The sequence below is a fragment of the Jaculus jaculus genome, chromosome 11, assembly GCF_020740685.1.
Source record: "Jaculus jaculus isolate mJacJac1 chromosome 11, mJacJac1.mat.Y.cur, whole genome shotgun sequence".
NCBI classification, from domain to species: Eukaryota; Metazoa; Chordata; class Mammalia; order Rodentia; family Dipodidae; genus Jaculus; species Jaculus jaculus.
In genome coordinates, this window is record NC_059112.1 from 98632692 (window position 1) to 98651841 (window position 19150).

The 19150-nt window shown below is 51.4% G+C and overlaps 1 protein-coding gene across 1 annotated transcript in view; it reads right to left on the minus strand.

The window, feature by feature from the left end:
• Window positions 1-2301: 2301 nt before the first annotated feature.
• LOC101603457 (nodal modulator 1) overlaps window positions 2302-19150 on the minus strand; it is a 60289-nt gene continuing 43440 nt past the window's right edge. Inside the window, exons 23-31 of the mRNA XM_045161285.1 lie at window positions 16147-16260; window positions 15258-15385; window positions 13403-13544; window positions 10664-10747; window positions 9274-9384; window positions 7445-7546; window positions 5207-5326; window positions 3202-3294; window positions 2302-2865 (exon numbers count right to left, since the gene is read on the minus strand). Of these exons, the coding sequence (XP_045017220.1) occupies window positions 2737-2865; window positions 3202-3294; window positions 5207-5326; window positions 7445-7546; window positions 9274-9384; window positions 10664-10747; window positions 13403-13544; window positions 15258-15385; window positions 16147-16260 (1023 nt within the window). The 3' untranslated portion in view covers window positions 2302-2736. The remainder of the gene's footprint in view (window positions 2866-3201; window positions 3295-5206; window positions 5327-7444; window positions 7547-9273; window positions 9385-10663; window positions 10748-13402; window positions 13545-15257; window positions 15386-16146; window positions 16261-19150) is intronic.

Consider the following 19150-nt stretch of genomic DNA (forward strand, 5'->3'; position numbering starts at 1 on the left):
CCTCCCCAGCAGGGATCAGAGGTGTGAGCCCTCATGGCCCTGCCTTGCTCTTAATCCAGGAAGGCCATCATTTGCTTCATTTCCTCAGCCTTCCTCACAACTTGGTCCTGATAAAAGCACAAGTGACAGGAGATGGAAATTGGCTAGGAAGGTAGGGTGTCAGAACCCCAAAGTAATGGTTTTGTATTCCTTGAATAAAAACAGAAAATGTCACCAAGCTTGCAAAAACCTAGATGTTACACCTTCCAGGAAAGATTTTTAGATTAAACCTGCACCCCTCCAAGAGGAAACTGATCCTTACCTAAGATGACTAACGAAGTTGGAAAATGTGGTGTTTGCCCGTAGCCGACCGGGTCTTCCTCACATAGCCACTCCCCATAAAAACCCAGATCGGAGTCTCGTGGTAAGCTTCTCAAACCTCTCTTGCCTCCACGGTAACAGCTCCACCTTGCTTCCTTCTACATTCTAGGCTTAAGCTCCCTTCTCTTCATCCTCCTAAAGCTTTAAACTGTAAACTGACTTGCTGGTTAGGGGACATCCCAAACACGGACCACCAAAGGACTGAGCAAAGCTTGGCCTTGGAAGGGCTCTGGGCTCTGCCCAGAAGCTTTCGGAGAGTCCTTGAGGTGTCAGGGTTGTTCTCATGGCTCTTTTCCTCTCGCACGTGGATGTATGTGTGCACGGACAGGGACATGTGTGCAGTGCGCGTGCACGTGCAGGCCAGGGACTGACTTTGGATGTCTTCCTCAATCACTTTCCAGCGAGCCTCCAGCTCCAGGGTCTCCCGTCTCCACCTCCAGAGCACTGGGATGACAGGAGGCTGGCTCACCTACTCGCCATCTGCCTGGGGGCGGGAGATGAGAACTCTGCTCCTCAGGTGCTGAGAAATGTCCCCAGCCCTCACGGCTCTGTAAGTGTTCTCCAGGAGACTGCCATTTACATAGCTCAGAAAGCAGATGGCGCACACTGGCATTTCGTCTTCCACGAGCTTTAGCCTTTGCACTGTGTCAACAAAGCACGCCATTAAGATTCACAAGGGGCGTTCCTGGGGGTCCACTTGGAGTCGAGTTCAGGTTGTGATGTGGAGTGTGTGTCATCTGTCCTGCGGTACCCATACCTCTCACCTTCCTTAAGTAATGCCCCTTGCTGGTTGAAGACACCGTGGCTCTTCAGGTGAGCCTCCTCTCCTAGCTGAGCCTCCACTCGAGATGGCACCTAAGACGCCCGCCTCCTTTTCACTACCCCCCGCCTGATCTCAGGCTCGGCTTGGCTCAAGCGTCCCTGACCAGGGGCTTTACTAACCCCCAGGCAGGACCTAAACTACAGGTCCCCAGCTCACTGAGCCCTCATCCGCTTCTGAATGACCCTCTACCCGACAATGGGTCATGTCCCTAGGAAGGCAGTAACAGGTGCCCATCTACTCACGCTCACATGCAGGCACTGCTCATGTCTTACTGAATGCCCCTACACACTGGGCACCGTGTGGCTGTGGCAGAACAAAGCAGACGTGGCCCTTCCAAATTCCAACAGCATCACCTATTCGCTACAATCCCAGGGCTGGGCTGAGTCAAATTCAGTCAATGGTGGGTGGAGGTGTGATTGGGGACACCTAGGGGCCTTCAAGACTCACCAGCCTACATATGCACTGTTTGGTTAGCTTGTCAGTGACCCATGAGCTTTGTCTTATCAACCTAACCTGACTGACTGGCACCTGGGAGATTGGCGAAGCACACCTCTGCGTGACTGTGAGGGTGTTCCCACTGAGGAGGCACCCTGGGTGTGGGCAGCACCATCCCAGGCTCGGTGCAGGGGGATGAGAGGAAGCCTATCCCAGCTCAGGCGAGCTGCTTGCTGGCCTCCGTGCGGCCAGCGGCCGTGCTCCTTCGCGCTCTCCCACCACGGTCCTCGGGCTCGGCACAGCCCAGCAACCGCCCATTAAGCCGGCCTGAGCTGACCCTCTGAAACCACGGCCAAAACCGGCCTTCCCCTAAGTTGTTTTTATCAATTTGCCATAGTAACAAAAAGCTCTGCCAACAAAACTTAGAACTCAGATGATGAGTCTTTCTGACTTGTCTCAAAGACAGCACGCACCCCGGGGGACCACAGAGCACAGCGCAGGTTCAGGCTCCCTGGGCCACCATCCCCGGTCTACACTGTCGCCGTCACTGGGGCTGGACGGCGCTGCAAGGGACACGCTGGCTGTGCCGAACCGGCTTCCTCAGGCTCCAGCCTGCTCTGTGCACATCTCCGTGTGTGAGCCAGCTCAATGCCAAGGTCATTAAGAATGCACCTGAAACGGGCTACGACACAAATGAGTGGGCGACTTTATTGATTCACCTCCTAGCGGCTCCCGCCGGCGTGGGCAGGGCTGCGTGGTCTCCAGCAGGGCGACGCAGAGGGGGCGCAGCAGGCTTCACGGTGGACTCTTCTTGCAAACCAAATGGGAGATTGGGAATTACATTCTCATGCCACCAGCACGGCTTAAATACTTCTCTGACAAAAATAATAGTAATAAATTATCTTCAACTCAGAAAATAAACTGTGTTCAGCAGAGTGACAGGAGGGGTCCATCACTGAGTTGCACCACAGGGCCCAAGGGGAGGACGGAGCAGGCCGCCATGCCAACAACAGAAGGGCACACGGGACCCGGGGTGCGGGTGCAGTGAGTGAGCTCTCTCCCCAGGCAGGTGGCTGGCCCTGGCTGTGCCAGCTGAGTGACACTGGGCACCGTCCTCCTCACGTGCGCCTGGTCTTCTGTTTCTTGACCTGTCTCTTCGCGTCTTCAGAGCCGTTGTCAGAGGCTGCCTGGCCAAGAGCTCGGACCCCCTGTAGCCGACTAGTCAGTTGTAACAGCAAGGGAATGAGCTAGAAAGAGAACAGTGAGTGTGAAAGAAACAGGAGAAGCCCTCTGGCCACAGGAGCCTTCACTAACATTTCAGTGCCCAAAGGGCACCAAACCTCTGCCTGGAAGGATGCCAGTGAGGGCTGCCTCTCTCCAGGGACAGCACACTGTTGGACACGTGCTGGGTCTGAAGATGAGGGGAGCCAGAACTATGCCCTTGAAACCTTGGGGAGACCCCAGGACCCAGGGAGGCTTCCTGATCGCCTCCAACCTTAATGCTCCACACGATAAGGGCATCCTCCTGCAGTACCCAGGACAGCCAGCCACGAGGACCACCTGCCTGGCACCCGCTTCCCTACCTTGTCATGGTTGTAGCCAGCCAACAGGAGCAGCAGCGTGAGCGGCAGGGCGACGTAGGATCCTTGGGCGATGTCCTGCTCAGGAAGCTTCCTCTGCAACACCGAGCGCACGGTGACTCTCAGGTACTCGTGTTGACCATCAGCCACCGCGATCCACCACCTCAACCCGCCCTGGATAGCGTGCGCACTAGCAGCCCAAGATCACCCATGGTCCCAAAGGAAGAAACTAAGCCAGCACAGATAAATCCGTCCCAATCACCCGAGTCCTTCGCTCGCCAAACCCTCACTGCACGCACCTGAAACCCATGCAGACAGAGTCTGCTGTAACCAGGAATTCCCCTCGTGGGCCCGCATTACCCAAACTGAGGAACTGATGGGTCACAGACAACTGAGGATAAACTGAGTCACTGTAGGTTTGAGTTCCACCTACACACAGGGGCGTGTACTATGACGACGTGTGGGGACTGAACCCACTGTCCCAGGCCCAGGGAACACAGTGACAGCAAGGCCACCAGTCCCGGAGACCTCCCAGGGGAAAGAGCCGCTTTCCTCCACTCTGCGCCCACGGGGGGGTGCTCCTCCACTTTGAACCCATGGGGGGGACCCCAGCCCTCCTCTGCAGCTAGGCCCAGCCCTGGAACTAAACCCTGGTTGACAGCACATGAGAGCAGGCGACAAGTGTGACACCTGCCGGGACCCGAAGCCGAAATGGCATGCCCTCCTCCTGGCTGTCCTGCCAGCCTTTGGGCAGTTCCCCGCTGTGAAAGCAAGGACTGAACAGGGCAGGAAGGAGACGCCGCCCGGCCCCGACACCTGGGAGCCCCCACACCATCCCTCTCTGCTTGCTCAGCAACCAGCACAACACAGAAGCACCCGTCCTTAAGGCCCCGGAAAGTTCAGCCTTCCCCGACTTCAGATAAACGGACTTTCCACAAGCCCGCTCTCCCTGAGGGGAGATGTGTTAGCTACCCGCAGACTTTCCGAGTGCAACAACAGGCTCCTAAGCAAGCACTGGCTCTCGGCGTAAGGGTGAGGGACTCCTGTCAGGCAGGCCTGGGGCCACAGGTAAGGGGCCACGTTCACCCTCCCCCAGCCAACAGAGGGCTTTTCTAGAGCCACAGGGTCACCACGGAAACTAGGACAATGTGCACTAGTAGATATGCCTCAGTTTCCTTTCCTGGTAGGGTAACTAGGAAGAGATAAGCCGATATGGATTCAAGCTCTCGGATACGGTCCTTCAGCATCTTCAGGGGTGTGAAAGAGGTCTGTGTGGAGACTGAAACGCCTGAAGCCTGCGTGGCCAGCAGATGACCATGGGCCACCTCGCTGTGGAAGGCCCTTCATAAGCCACCAATCCTGGCTCGCTTAATATATGGGGGGGGCATGTATCCCATGGAACGCATGTGAGGGCACATGTGTCCCAGGCACGCATGTGGAGGGAGGTCAGAGGTCCTTTTGAGAGTGAGGGTGTCGTGGAATTAAGTCTGGCTCATGACCTTTGGAAGCTCTGGCTCCACCTCTATACTGGCCCCACAGACACACAGGCTACTCTGCATCTGGTTGTATGTGGTGCTGGGGAATTAAACCCAAGCCAGCAGCCTTTGCAAGCAAGCACTCTAACAAAGAAGCCATCACCCAGCTCTTTTTAAAAAAGACTCTTCTTTTAAAAGGTAGATTCCTAGACTCTGCTCTCACCCCAGCACACTCAGCCAGGAGACTTGAACGCCAATGTGAAAACCACTTTGTCACCAATGTGTCTGTCCACAGCACAGTGATTCTGCCACACCCAGGCACCAAGGGTCACTGGTCTAAATAAGCTCCCGAGTGCAAACACAGGCCCACATTTCATTGGTGTTCTGGGCCCAGGAGGTGGTACGGGCCATACTGCCACTGGCTGATAACCTGGGGTTTTTCACCCAGTGTGGAGTCCAGGTTGGGAGGACTGTCCTCGTCTTTTCACCCATGGAATGTGGTGTTTGGGGTTTTTAATGCCCCCTCGACTTACCGTGGGGTTGAAAATCAGGGTGATGTGCTTGTGATAGCCCACTGCGGTGAAAGACACTTGCGGCAGGACATAGTCGAACTGGGACCTGGGGAGGGTGGAGTCCAGGAGCACGACGTAGTTCTGTACACATGGAAGGAGACATTAGTGTGGTGACAGCTCAGCAGAGCGAGTGACACACGGCAGCCATGGTCCATAGTTTTCTCTTAGAGAGGCCCCCAAGCCTGTGCGTGCAAACCGAGGCTGCTAACTCCAGCCGCAACCTCAGCGCCCCCCCACCCCCCCCCACCCCCCTGTCAGTGACAAGACGGTGTGGTCCTCGGCGGTTCCCGGGCTGTGCCGTTACAAGCTGTGGCGCCTGTGGCATGGCGCTGTGTTTGCACAGATCCCCTGTCAATCACGGTCCTTGGAGAACGTGACTTCAAGAAACAGAAAGTCGCTATGAGCCAGGTCCCATGAAGAGGTGTGTGAGCCAGCCAGGACAAGACTTGAGGGACAATGCTCGAGGGGCCAACGCACTGGGACGCTCCACAAACGCAGTGTCCCTGGAATGCTCCCAGGGGCGGGCACGGCCTGCGAGCCTACACCTGGCCAGGTGCCAGACCGTGTGTCCTCCGGCAGGCCCACGCAACACCCCGTACTTGACCACAGAAAGCCAGGGAGACCAGCCTCACCTCACAGAGCTGTGCATCCTCCATCGGGCCCATGCAGCACCTTGCCCTCGACCACAGAAATCTGGGGCGACCACCCCCCATTTTGCAGGTAAGAGGAGCAATAACTACAAGCAGCAGAGTGTGGAATCGGTAGAAGGAAAAGTCCAAATTCCATGACAACCTTTGTCAGCAGTCTACACAGGGAAAGGCCACCCTGTAGCATCCCTGTGCAGGGGCAAGGGGCAGGGGAGGGAATGTCACAGCACAGGAATATAAGGAACGCTCCTGGGCTCAGAGCACCAGAGAGGAACCAAAGTGCTGCAAAGTCTGCTGCCAACAACCAGCTCTTTGTAACTGGAACTGAAAACATCTTATGATCATTAAATGACAACAGTGGAAGAAAAGCACCCGGTTCTGGGGTGGAGGACAGACATCCACATCTACAAAGCTCGCAGGACAGCAGGCAAGAGTTTAGACGGTCTACGTTAGACAGACTTCACTGTCGAAGAATTCACCCTAAAGGCTGAGGAGGTGGGGCAGTGGGCCTGTGCTTCTACGGCATGTGTGGGGCCCTGGGATCCATCCTTAGTACTGGGGAGAAAATTCAAAGCAAGAGACTTGTCACATGAAGAGAAAAAAGTCCCATCATGAGAGGACTGGTAGATTTCTCAGCAGAAATACAACCAGAGAAGGATGAGACAGACTGTTCTGCGTGCCAAGGGATGACCAACGTTAGGACCCTAGTTCAATGAATTATGGTACTTCTTACACTGTGGAGCACCAAACACTCATTAAAAATTGTGTTAAGGGCTGGAGGGATGTCTTAGAGGTTAAGGTGTTTGTCTGCAAAGCCAAAGGACCTTGGTTTGATTCCCCAGGACCCACATTATCCAGATGCACCAGAGGGCACATGCATCTGGAACTCGTTTGTAGTGGCTGGAGGCCTTGGCACGGCCATTCTCTCTCTCTCCTTCTTCCTCAAATAAATAAATAAAAATTAAAAAAATTTAAAAACTGTGTTAAGAGGCTGGGCATGGTGACTTAACAACGCCTTTAATCCCAGCACTTGGGATGAAGAGGTAGGACATGAGTTCAAGGCTGGCCTGATTCTACATAGTGAGTTCCAGGTTATCCTGTGCTAGAATGAGACACTATTTCAAAAAGCAAAACAATAAAAAAAAAAGGCTAAAAAAGACTGAAGGAACATATGATACTGTCTTCGCTGAAAAGCACAGATCACAAAACAGTGCACAACAATGCCAGCTTTGAATTATTACGAGAAATGCACTCCTTAATATGCATACACACACGCACTGAAAAAAGACCCAGAGGACACCAATCAACATGTTAGCCAAGGCTATTTTTGGATGCTGGACTTATGCCTAATTTTTTTTCTTTTTTCCAAAATTTTCTGCTACGAACATATTTTGTAACTAGGAAGACAGTGCATTAAGAAAGAATAATCCCGGTGGACAGCCACCTTCCTGTGACTCCCAGCATGACTTTCGTTGCAGTGGCACTTGGGGAAACAGCGAGAACGCTTTTCTTAAACGAAGATGAAAACCACGGTGTCTCCGGCCCGTCTTACCTCCCCGTCCCGGAGCAGCGGTGGGAAGTGGAAGAACAGGGACTGGCCCAGCGACACCGTCTGGATTGGGTTGTCAAGATTCTCGCTTTTGTAAAGCTTCACCTGGGAAGGAAATGAAGAGGCCACTGCATCTCAAACCGCAACCCGCCTCCACACAGCCATTCTCTGTCAGCCGTCCGCGGAGAAAGGCGCCTTCCACACGCAGTGCTCAATCCTGAGAGCCGGGCACACGTGGGAAGTCCTGAGGGACTGCATGACTGCGCAGAAGCGTCCCAACAGCCGGTAAGCACGGAGGTGTGAAAAGCATGGCTTCCAAAACATCGACCTCACAAACTGCCACAGCAGCTGAGGACAAGGCAGGAGACTCAGAGTCGCGTCACTGAAGGTCACGCAGCGTGCACGTGGGGGAGCCTAGGGCTTGACCCACACCAGTGAAGGCCTCGCCCACGTTGCGTGGCCCCGTCTCATCTTGAGATTTTAACTCCCAAGGATTTGAACCCGAGGCCTGACTCAGCACTGGCTTCGGCAGGCGCTTCACATTTTGGTCCATCTTATGTCCGAGTCTATGGCTGTCCGTGCTACTATAAGCGCGGGGCAAAAGAAAGGCGCCCTGAGGACTCACCGCACCTTCTCCCAGGACCTGCCATGAGGACGCTCTTCTGCAAAACACATCCGGTCTCCTACAACAACTCGCTGCCGGGCTGGAGGCCCCGTCCACAGCGCACCTCTGCCCTGTGATACTTCAAGGAACTTTCACTGGACGTTTTTTAAAATGAGGTGGCTAAAAATAATTCCAACTCCTAGCTTTTTCTGAAAAACTAAGGAGGAGTTGGACGCTGGGCCAAAATTCAAACATGTGATGAGCAAGGGACACCAGGGGGTGGTGCCGAGACAGGGCCTTTCCAGGTCTCCCTCTCTGCGCCACTTGATGCCACCTGCCCAACCCACAGATAGTCCACACACAGCACGGACTGAGGGGATGGGAGGGGGCGGAAGCCAGGCCCACCCCTACCAGGCCAAATGCTTCTCCACGAACATCATGAGCACTCAAGACAAGACCCCCATGGCAACACATCAACCCCTCCTAAGAGCTCACAAGACCCTTCACAGAAGTTCTTTGTTGTGGACATGGAGGTTTTGTTAGAGCTGGAACAGCCCACTCGGGGGCTGAGGAGCCCAAGTTCTTAAAGGGAAGAAGCAAGGCACATGAAAACGAGCTCTTAAAGGAGAGCACCATGGCACCTGGAAACAAGTACTTACAGATGAGAACTAAGGCACCTGGAAACAAGTACTTACAGATGAGAACTAAGGCACCTGGAAACAAGTACTTACAGATGAGAACTAAGGCACCTGGAAACAAGTACTTACAGATGAGAACTAAGGCACCTGGAAACAAGTACTTACAGATGAGAACTAAGGCACATGGAAACAAGTACTTACAGATGAGAACTAAGGCACATGGAAACAAGTGGCCAAGATGCAAGGCAAGGCAAGGCACTTCAGGGATGAGAAGGGGAACCCAGGCCGCCTGACGCCAGCCCACCACCAGCACCACACTGGGCATAGCACTCTATTTAAGCTACAGTCCACAGAGATGCCACGTGGTGCCTCACAGGACTTCTACCACAACCCCACCAGATTCAAACCCTGGCATGCAGCTACCCAAAGTCGGATGCATTTCCCCTAGTAATCGGCTCCCAAACCCAGAGGTGAGGCAGTTAAGGCCTTCACCTCCACCCCCAGCAGGCACTCCCTCTGCAGCATAATCACAAACATCTTTCCTGACAGCCTGATGACAGAGAACTCTGTTCATGAGAGGCAACTCTTACCCATAACGTAGGAAGATACTCGGAGGACGTGATCACATTTCCACTTAGGTCAAACTGGTTAATCTGCCGGAAGACTATGATGTTCACATCGTCGATGTCATTATTCCCCACCTGCAGAGAGACAGGAACGCTGGGCTGAGCGCACCGAGGGTAGGGCCTTAGAACTGCTTCCTGCAGACCTGTCTGCACAGAAGGTACCAGTCTGCCTTTGAAACAGAGCAAGTCCAAGGTCACATGTAGACAGAGGTGGGCTGCACCCAGCTCAGACTCTTCATGTTGAATGAGCACAGCATTTACTTTCTATGGTTTAAAAAGGTGCCAGTGGGTATGGAGAGATGGCTTAGGGGTTAAGTGCTTGCCTGTGAAGCCTAAGGACCCCAGTTCGAGGCTCGATTCCCCAGGACCCACATTTGCCAGATGCACAAGAGGGTGCACGCGTCTGGAGTTCATTTGCAGTGGCTAAAGGCCCTGGCACACCCCTTCTCTCTATGCATCTGCCTCTTTCTCTCTTGTCTATTGCTCTCAAATAAATAAATAAAAATAAACAAAAAAAAATTTTAAAGCTGTCAATGCATTTCAAACAGCAAGACACTCTTCACAAAGCCAGCTTGCCCAGCTTCCCCTAGAAGAGCTTGTCTGGCAGCCATAGCCAGGCACAGTCCCAGCTCCCCTCGCCTCAAGTGGGATTCAGAGACCCCAGAGGGCTCACTTCGCTTTTATACCTACCTGGCCACAGTTTACATCAGTGCCTGTGACGCTGGCCTAAGTCACCAGAGCAGGGAAAAAAGAAAATTATAAAGCCTTTTGGTGTCATTTAAGATGGCAGACACCATAAATCCTTCTCCCAGAAAGCCCTCAGTGGCCCACCCCCTCCAAACGTCTCACAACACTCAAGCTAAACAGAGCCTCCTTAGAGGCAGCTCCCCAGGCCCCACACAAGCCCTCCAGGAGCCACTGACGACTAAACTCAGTGTGAGAGCAGCACCTCAAAATGTCCAGGCCACTTTCTGTGACCTTCGGGGCAGCTTCCTCTGGGAAAAGTGACCCGGGTCATGACCATGAATATCAAATGACTCCAACCAAACAGCGAGGCAGAGCTGGGAGATGGTACCTGAACATATGAATACAAGAAGACAGGGTGGTCTGGCCTGCCTACCAGTGAAGCCCATGTGGTGCACACTACCACCTACGCCAAAGACCCTCAGCTTGTAGGGTATGGACGGAGCTTTCAGGGAAATGGGGAGTGAGGGTTCTGCAGCTTGCTTTTCTGCACGCTGACCACAGCTTGTGAGGACGCCATGAGGAAGCCCTTGGTTAGAGTTTAGCCTCTATGCCAGAGGCACACTTGGGCCGTAAGGCCAAGACGCAGCAGCAGAAAGGGGTGCCTTACCTCAACCACCCGATGGTGGGGCAGTGCCCGCTCGATGTGGTCATTGCCTTCGGCCTTCAGCTGCACGTGGTATGCACACCCGGGCTACAAAGACAAGACCTGGCATGTCTCTCAACATCTGTCACTTGTGACCCAGTCCTGGCTTCACTGCCCATGGTCTTTCCATTCTCCCATTTCCCAGTCTGCACCTGCCAACCTTCCAAGGGGCCCTTTTAGAAAGCACCTTGGTGACAAGACATCCAGAGACCCGTAGTTCCTTCCTTCTCAACTCAGTTACATTTTCTTCTACTCAAGAATTAAATTTGACTCCTTTCCCAGTTATAAGCATAGCATGCTCTTCCTCGACTATCTCCCTCCCTGCCTGTCTGCCCTCCAAGCATTACATGCCCAGGGATGACCAGAACAATACCACCCAATGCTTACAATAGGAAGCCAAATGCTTTCTGGGAATTAGGATTTGAGGGATGTTTTTTTTCCTTTTTATTTATTATTATTATTATTATTTTGTTTGTTTGCTTGTTTTTCGAGGTAGGGTCTTTCTCTGGCCTAGGCTGACCTGGAATTCACTACAGTCTCAGGGTGGCCTTGAACTCACAGTGATCCTACCTCTGCCTCCCACGTGCTGGGATTAAAGGCATGCACCATCACACCCAGCTTTTTCCCCCCCTTTAAAAAAATTTTTAAATGTTCTTGTTTGCACCATTATTTTATTACTCAATTATACAGGAATATTGTTTGCCAAAAAAGTTATTCTTGTTTGTTTGTTTGTTTGAAGTAGGATCTCACTCTAGCCCAGGCTGACCTGGAACTTACTATGTAGTCCCAGATTGGCCTCAAACTCACAGCAATCCCCCCCACCTCTGCTTCCCAAGTGCTGGAATTAAAAGCATGTGCCACCACACCCAGCAAAGTCATTATTCTTGAAAAAAACAACAACTTAATAACAACTTCTGACAACCAACAGCAAGCTCTAGGGTTAGGTTCTATAGCAAGGCGTTGAAGAGCACCTGGATTTCTCTAGGAAAAAACCCTCCAACAGGACAGGTGTTTTCAACCCAGCACCAGCAGCAGCAGCAGGATGCAGTCCTGGCTCCCTACAATCAATGCGCACTTGGATAACCACAGGAAGCACGAGGGGACGTGTGAGGAACTGCACTCATGCATGTTAACCAGGACCCTGTGCCCTGGATGGCAAGTGTGGCCTGTGGGCCAGTTTCTCTGCTGCTTCAGTACCATAAAGAGCCCATGGCCTTTACAAAGACACTGACGCTGCCTTGAGCAAGACTGAGAGAACAATTAATTGTACAAGCACCAACAGACCCATGCCCGGTTAAGACGGGCAGCTCTGAGCTCCATTTAATACAGCTATTTGCACCTTGGGAGGAAGAGACTCAAGGAGCTATTTTCCGAAAGAGAGACAGTGCCACTCAAGCTAGACAGAGTGGCCATGATCACTCACTCCAGTGCCTGGGTCAGGAACGCTCCAGTGAGGGAAACCACTCCAATCCTCACTGAGCCTGACTCCCAGCTCCGTGGCATCTGCTCCAGGGATTCACCTGCAGTTCTGACCAACAAGGTGAAATGAACACATGGGCCCAGGTGCTCAACCTCACCGGGGTCAAAAACCTCAGTAAGGCATCTCCCCTGGCAGAACAGCAAACCAAAACCCAACCTTCAAGAGACACATCAAAAAAGATCCCTTCACAATCTGCCTGCACAAGACCTTGCCCCTGGCAAGCAGACCATGCTACCTGCAGCAATCCTAAAGACCACTAATGAAGTAGTACTCATGAGGGAGGAGGAGAGAGCATCACTCACAGCAGAAGTGACTGCTGAAGAGAAGGAAACCAGTTCAGTTTAATTAAACCCTATGTTAAGTCCGTGAATTCAGAACACTCAAAGCCCAATCCTCACCCTTTCAACAGAAGAGGACGTCAGAGGGCAGCAAGCCCCCCAGCCCCCTTCTCCTCTGACACAGAGACGAAAGCAGAGCAGCACGGCTCAGGGAAAACCACCTGGAGGGTTATTTCTGCACTGTGACTATTTACTGACCAGGCTCAGCAGGCGTTTGACAGGCTCATTTGACATTCAGCCATGCTACAGGGGACATTCACTTAAAGACGGCAAAGCAGACAGAGGGTCTTCTGAGGGGCTGCTGTACATGTACACAGTGTGTGCTCAGTGACCGAGTGAATGAGTGAACTGTGCAAATCAAGGAGGAAAACACACAAATCCCAAGCCAGATGTCGCAATTCAGCAGCCATAAGGACAAAGGCTCCGCTTTTAAAAATCATTTGAGCCGGGCGTGGTGGCGCACGCCTTTAATCCCAGCACTCGGGAGGCAGAGGTAGGAGGATCGCCGTGAGTTGGAGGCCACCCTGACACGATACAAGGACTTCCAGGTCAGCCTGAGCTAGAGTGAGACCCTACTTTGAAAAAAGTAAAAACTCTAACCATTTGGCAGTGCTGTTTCCCATGTGGCCTGGGCGCCGTGCCCCAGCCTCACCGCTCCCTCCAGTGCTCCTCGGCCCCGTGAGCACCAGCCATGAAGCTGCGGCACTGGCACGAGCCACACCCACCGGGTCCCAGGAAAATCCCACGGTTCTCAAGTCTTACTTTCCTTCAGAGCCCAGGCAGGTATGCTGACTGGATGAAAGGCACCTGATGTCAGGTAAAATACCCTCAGCCCGCTGGCTCAGGCCCAAGACACCTGCGGCAACAGTCAGGAGACAGTCTCACCAGCAGTCCGCGGAGTCGGAACTTCCCCTCTTCATCCGTCACGGTGTCTTCTCCGTAGATGCTGCAGTCCTTCTGTCCCACAGCTTCTACCGCGACACCCTGTTCTGGCTCTCCATTTAAAGAAGACACTGTGCCATAGCAACTAGGTGACAAGAAAGAAAGAGAACGCGGTGTTCTCACGACGTCCACAGCGCACACAGAGTCACAGGTGAAGTGTCCCATGTTCCAGGGGTCGTGGCACAGACCCCAGTGGGAACTGCCTTGGCCACCCAGGCTATTTGGCTGCAGCCAGATAACATCCACCCCCAGCCTGCCTGCACCAGGGTAAGCTGCCGTCGACATCTCTTAGACACTGCAAGGGATATTCCAGAGACCTGTGGCTTGGGGACTAAGATGTACCTTCTTGCTAATCTTTAACATTAAACAATGGGGCATTGAGTAACATGTAAATAACTCAGGGATGTTAGTTCCAAATGCAATTGAGATGAGTGGTTCATTTTTTCTAAAACCCAATCTTTCTTCCCTTCATCTACACTTCTCTACATGCATGTAGAAAAGTATACATATTAAGTTAGATATATAGGTGTGAATGAATATAGGTCTGTATTTATCTATTTGCCTAGCTATACATAGCTAGTGGATTGGAAGTTAGTATTTGCATAAACTATCTCTGGAAGTATTCAGAAAAACTGGAAATGCAGATACCTTCCATAAAGTGACCTTGGGGGACTAGAAGACAAGGACTGAGAAAATTTTATATTGTTCTCAACACTTGGAAGTCCTACTCAATTTAATACATTTCCTCCTTTTGAAAATGCAATCATGAGCTGGGCATGGTGGTGCACACCTTTAATCCTAGCACTCGGGTGGCAGAGGCGGGAGGATCAGTATGAGTTCGCAGCCTCCATGAGGCTACATAGTGAATTCTAGATCAGCCTGGGCTAGAGCAAAACCCTACCTCAAAAAAAAAAAAAAAAAAAAACACGCTGGGTGTGGTGGCACACGCCTTTAATCCCAGCACTTGGGAGGCAGAGGTAGGAGGATCACCGTGAGTTCGAGGCCACCCTGTGACTACATAGTAAATTCCAGGTCAGCCTGGGCTAGAGTGAGACCTTACCTTGGAAAAAAAAAAAAAACACAAAAAAATCAAGCTTAAACATTTTCTAGGGCTGAAGAGATGGGTCAGTGGTTAAGGCACTTGCCTGCAAAGCCTAAAGACTGGAGTTTGATTCCCCAGAAACCATGTAAAGCCAAATGCACAAAGTGGTGTGTGCATATGGAGTTTGTTTGCAGCACCTAGGGGCCCTGGCACTTTCACTCATTCATTCACTCTCTCTCTCTCTGCATGCAAATAAATAAATAAAAATATTTTCATAAGGGCTGGAGAGATGGCTTAGCAGTTAAGTGCTTGCCTGTGAAGCTAAGGACCCTGGTTCGAGGCTCAATTCCCCAGGTCCCACATTAGCCAGATGCACAAGAGAATGCATGTGTCTGGAGTTCGTTTGCAGTGGCTGGAAGCCCTGGCGCACCCATTCTCTCTCTCTCTCTCTCTCTATCTGCCTCTTCCTGTCCTGTCACTCTCAACTAAATAAATAAAAATGAACAAAAAAAATTTAAAAATATTTTCATAAGAAACATTCTCTAAAATTAAAAAACTTTAGCAAGGCAACAGGCTCCTGCTGGCCAGTCTTAAGACAAGACGTTGACTGATGGACCAGCAGGGAGCACTGGAAGCTATCAACTCTGTGACTTCTTGCTGCCTCCCAAATCAAGTCAATGTTGAAGCCAGGCGTGCACTTCTGGATGAGAGCCTGTGTGAGTGGCCCTGCAGCCTGGAGGTGAGGAAGGCACCCACCTGTAAGCTGTCCGGTACCCGGTGATGGTGATCCTCAGGTTCTGCCCCTCCTGCACCTCGATCATCTGTGAGGATGGCTCAAAGCGGAACTCCTTCATCATGGGCTTGAAGTAGTACTGGCCAGGGCTCTGCAAGGACACACACAGTATCAGCGCGCTGCCACAGGAGGGGGCTTAGTCACCACAGCCGCCTGGGCAAATTCTACATAGCACAGCGAGCACAGTCCTAATGACAGCGGCTGGTACTACCCACAGCGCTGAGGCAAGTCACAGCTGGAGTTTGTGAATAAAGACACGGTATCAGAGAGGTAAAGGAAATGTCATGATACCACTGAGCACGGAAGTAGCAGAGGGAAGAATCAAGAGTGAGTGTGTGTCACTGTGAGGCCTGTGACCTTCCAGATACCCCAGATTCAATCTGTCACTTCATGCCCAGGAATCCGTTGGCCAATAATGTGCACTTTCAGAATCGCCACTGGCCAGGGCGTTCGTCTCCATCTCCAAGCAATGCTTGGTGCTATCCCCCTTCCTATTCCCGTCCACTCATGGAGTGTGCTTTACAGAAAAAAAACACAAGCCAACCACCAAACGAGAACAGAATCCGCACTAAACCAAAGGGACACCTAACACAGGAGTCCCTGTGACCAGGCAGTTAATTACACTGCCTCGGTGACAAGCGGGTGATCGGAAAAATAAGAATGTGTGGAAGAGAACATGCTCAGCAGCACCGGTTCTAGTAAGAGCAATACTCTAATTGGAAGTGCTCCCCACAGAGCCGCGACACACTCCACGTAGCCTTCCCGCCCTCACTGTCCAGCAGCACCTAAGTCACACAACCCGGGCTCCCGCTCCTGCTGGCAAGGGTGAGCTGCACAGGAAGGAGCCCTTACTAGGTTTGAGAAGGTGAGGACACCGTTGTCCTGTGTCAGGAGGTTGGAACGAAACACACCGCCACTGAGCGATAACAGGACCCCAGGGAGGGGCTGGTCATCTTCAGCTCTTATCTGGGGAGACGAAAGTAAGACCATAGCAGGTCAAAATCGTAATAACCAGGAAGATAACATTCCAGAAGTCAGGAGATAATGGCTGCCAAAGTTTTTCTTTTACTGTCCTTTAGAAGGAGAGGGCCTTTATTCTTCCTCCCCACAGTAACTAGCATTAACAGCCCACTAGGCAACCTTCCAGCACTTGCTCAGGTACGTGGCAGACGCGCTGGGGAGGAGGGACCAGGCTCCGAGTCAGCTCTGCACCCTGCTCTCAGGCAGCTGCTCCCGGTTCTCTGCTCCCCGCATGCTTCTTAGCTGCACAGAGCACTGTGCAGCAGGGTCAGCAACCCACGGCATGCAGGCCCGCTCCACTTTGCAGCGCAAAACGGGAGACAACCCAGTGATTCCTCAACATACACAGCTTGGTAAATTTTTCTCTTCCCCTGAACAATAAACCTGGAGGAATTCTTGGAAACGGGCATTTTAAATTCAGAAGGAGACCGCCAAGTTACATTTCAAATAGGTTGCACCACTTCTACTCTCTGTTTCAGTTTGAATATGAAATGCCTCCCACGGGCACGTATTTGGGCAGAAGGTCTCCAGCTGGCAGCACTGCTTTGGGAGTTTGCGGAACCTTTGGGAGGAAGGGTCGAGCTGCAGAAAATGGTTCAGTGACTAGGACCCGTCCCCACTTCCTCATCCCCGGAGATGTGAGCAAGACCTCGTGCTCCCGCTGCCACCCCCTCCCTGCCACGATGGAGCCAAAAGAAGTCCTACCTCCTTTAACTTGCTTGCATCATGTAAACTGCCACTGTGCTGAGAAACGTAATTTATACATAGTCCCATAAACCACCTCTGCATGGTTCACCAAAATAAGGAATATGGACTAAAAATTACTGCAAACCCAACGCCAAGCACTCTTCCCCTGGAAACTTCGGCAGCCGCCAAGGTCAGGTATGTCTCCCATGCCTATTAGTCATCTGCATGGCTTCTACAAACTGCTTTTTCATATACTAAGTTCATGGTCTTTAGAAAGCTGTTATTTTCTCATGACTTCAGGAGTTTCTTTTATGTGTGTGTGTGTGTGCGCGTGTGTGTGTGCACGCACACATGTTATATTCACAGGTATGTACAGATGCAGGTTCCCTATGCACATGCATGCAGAGACCAGAGAATCACATGGAATGCCCTCTGACCCACCTGTGTATTTCCTGGAGACGAGATCTCTCTCAGCCCAGAGCTGCTATCCATCAGTGAGCCCAAGTCTGCCCACTGCAGACAGGGATTACAGATGTATATGGCCACTTAGCCTTCTTTTTAAAAATGTATTTGGGGCTGGAGAGATGGCTTAGCAGTTAAGCGCTTGCCTGTGAAGCCTAAGGACCCTGGTTCGAGGCTCAGTGCCCCAGGTCCCACGTTAGCCAGATGCACAAGGGGGTGCACGCGTCTGGAGTTCGTTTGCAGTGGCTGGAAGCCCTGGCGCGCACATTCTCTCTCTCTCCCTCTATCTGTCTTTCTCTCTGTGTCTGTCACTCTCAAATAAATAAATAAATAAAATTTTTTTTTAAATGTATTTGCATGCAAGTGTGCACCAGAATCTTTTCCCTCTGCAAATGAATGCCAATATGCTTGAGCTACTTATTTGAGTCTGGCTTATGTGGGTGATTTGGGAATTGAACAAAGGCCAGCAAGGCTTTGCGAGCAGGTGCCTTTAACCACTGAGCCATCCTCCCAGAGCCCCATAAGCCTAGTTTCTTACCAGGGTTCTTGGGAGTCAATTTGGCAGTCTCCAGCCTCTGACATGCTCATGCTTTAACAATAAGCACCTTAACTGCTGAGCCATCTCCCCAACCCAACTTTAGAAGTTTCTTATAAACTATGGATAGTACTGATGGCATGTATTTCTTAAAAGTCTACATGTCTTTAACTTTGGTTAAAAAAAAAAAAAAAGCTCAGCACTGGGTGTGATGACACACACCTTTAATCCCAGCACTCGGGATGCAGAGGTAGGAAAACCATGAGCTCAAGGCCAAGTTGAAACTACATAGTGAGTTCCAGGTCAGCCCAGATCAGCCTGGCTAGAGTGAGACCTACCTCAAAAAAAAAAAAAAAAAAAAAAAAAAAATCATGCTCGACAATACATTTGAAATTCACATGCTATAGGTTGACCCTCTTTTCCTTTGGCCTGTAGTTTATAAAATCCATGTGCAAGGATTTTCAGACCCACTTTATACCACACATGACACCCTTCTCAAGAACTGGACAAGACACACACCAAACTCTATCATGAGAAGATCCCTCCATGTTAACAGTTAAGGATGACAGCTTAAAATACTGTCTGAGCCGGGTGTGGTGGTGCACACCTTTAATCCCAGCACTCAGAAGGCAGAGGTAGGAAGATTGCCATGAGTTCAAGGCCACCCTGAGACTCCAAAGGGAATTCCACATCAGCCTGGGCTAGAGTGAGACCCTACCTCGAACCCCCCCAAATAAAAAAATACTGTCTGAAACATGCATAACCACAAGTGTCCAAGTCAACATCACTCCAAAGTGCGCTGAGTGACAGAAGCATGTCATGTTCAGTTCCATTAATGTAAAGCTCAGAAGATGGGAACTTGGGCTGGAGAGATGGCTTAGCGGTTAAGCGCTTGCCTGTGAAGCCTGAGGACCTCGATTCAAGGTTCAATTCTCCAGGACCCACGTTAGCCAGATGCACAAGCGGGCGCATGCATCTGGAGTTTGGACATGCCCATTCTCTCTCTTTCTCTGTTGCTCTCAAATAAGTAAAAATAAACAAACAAAAAAAAAAGTTTAAAAACACTTAAAAAAAAAAGAAGAAGATGGGAACTCACTGACGGAGAAAGCAGGTGACACTCTAGGAAAGACTATGGGGGCAGGACCCTGGGGA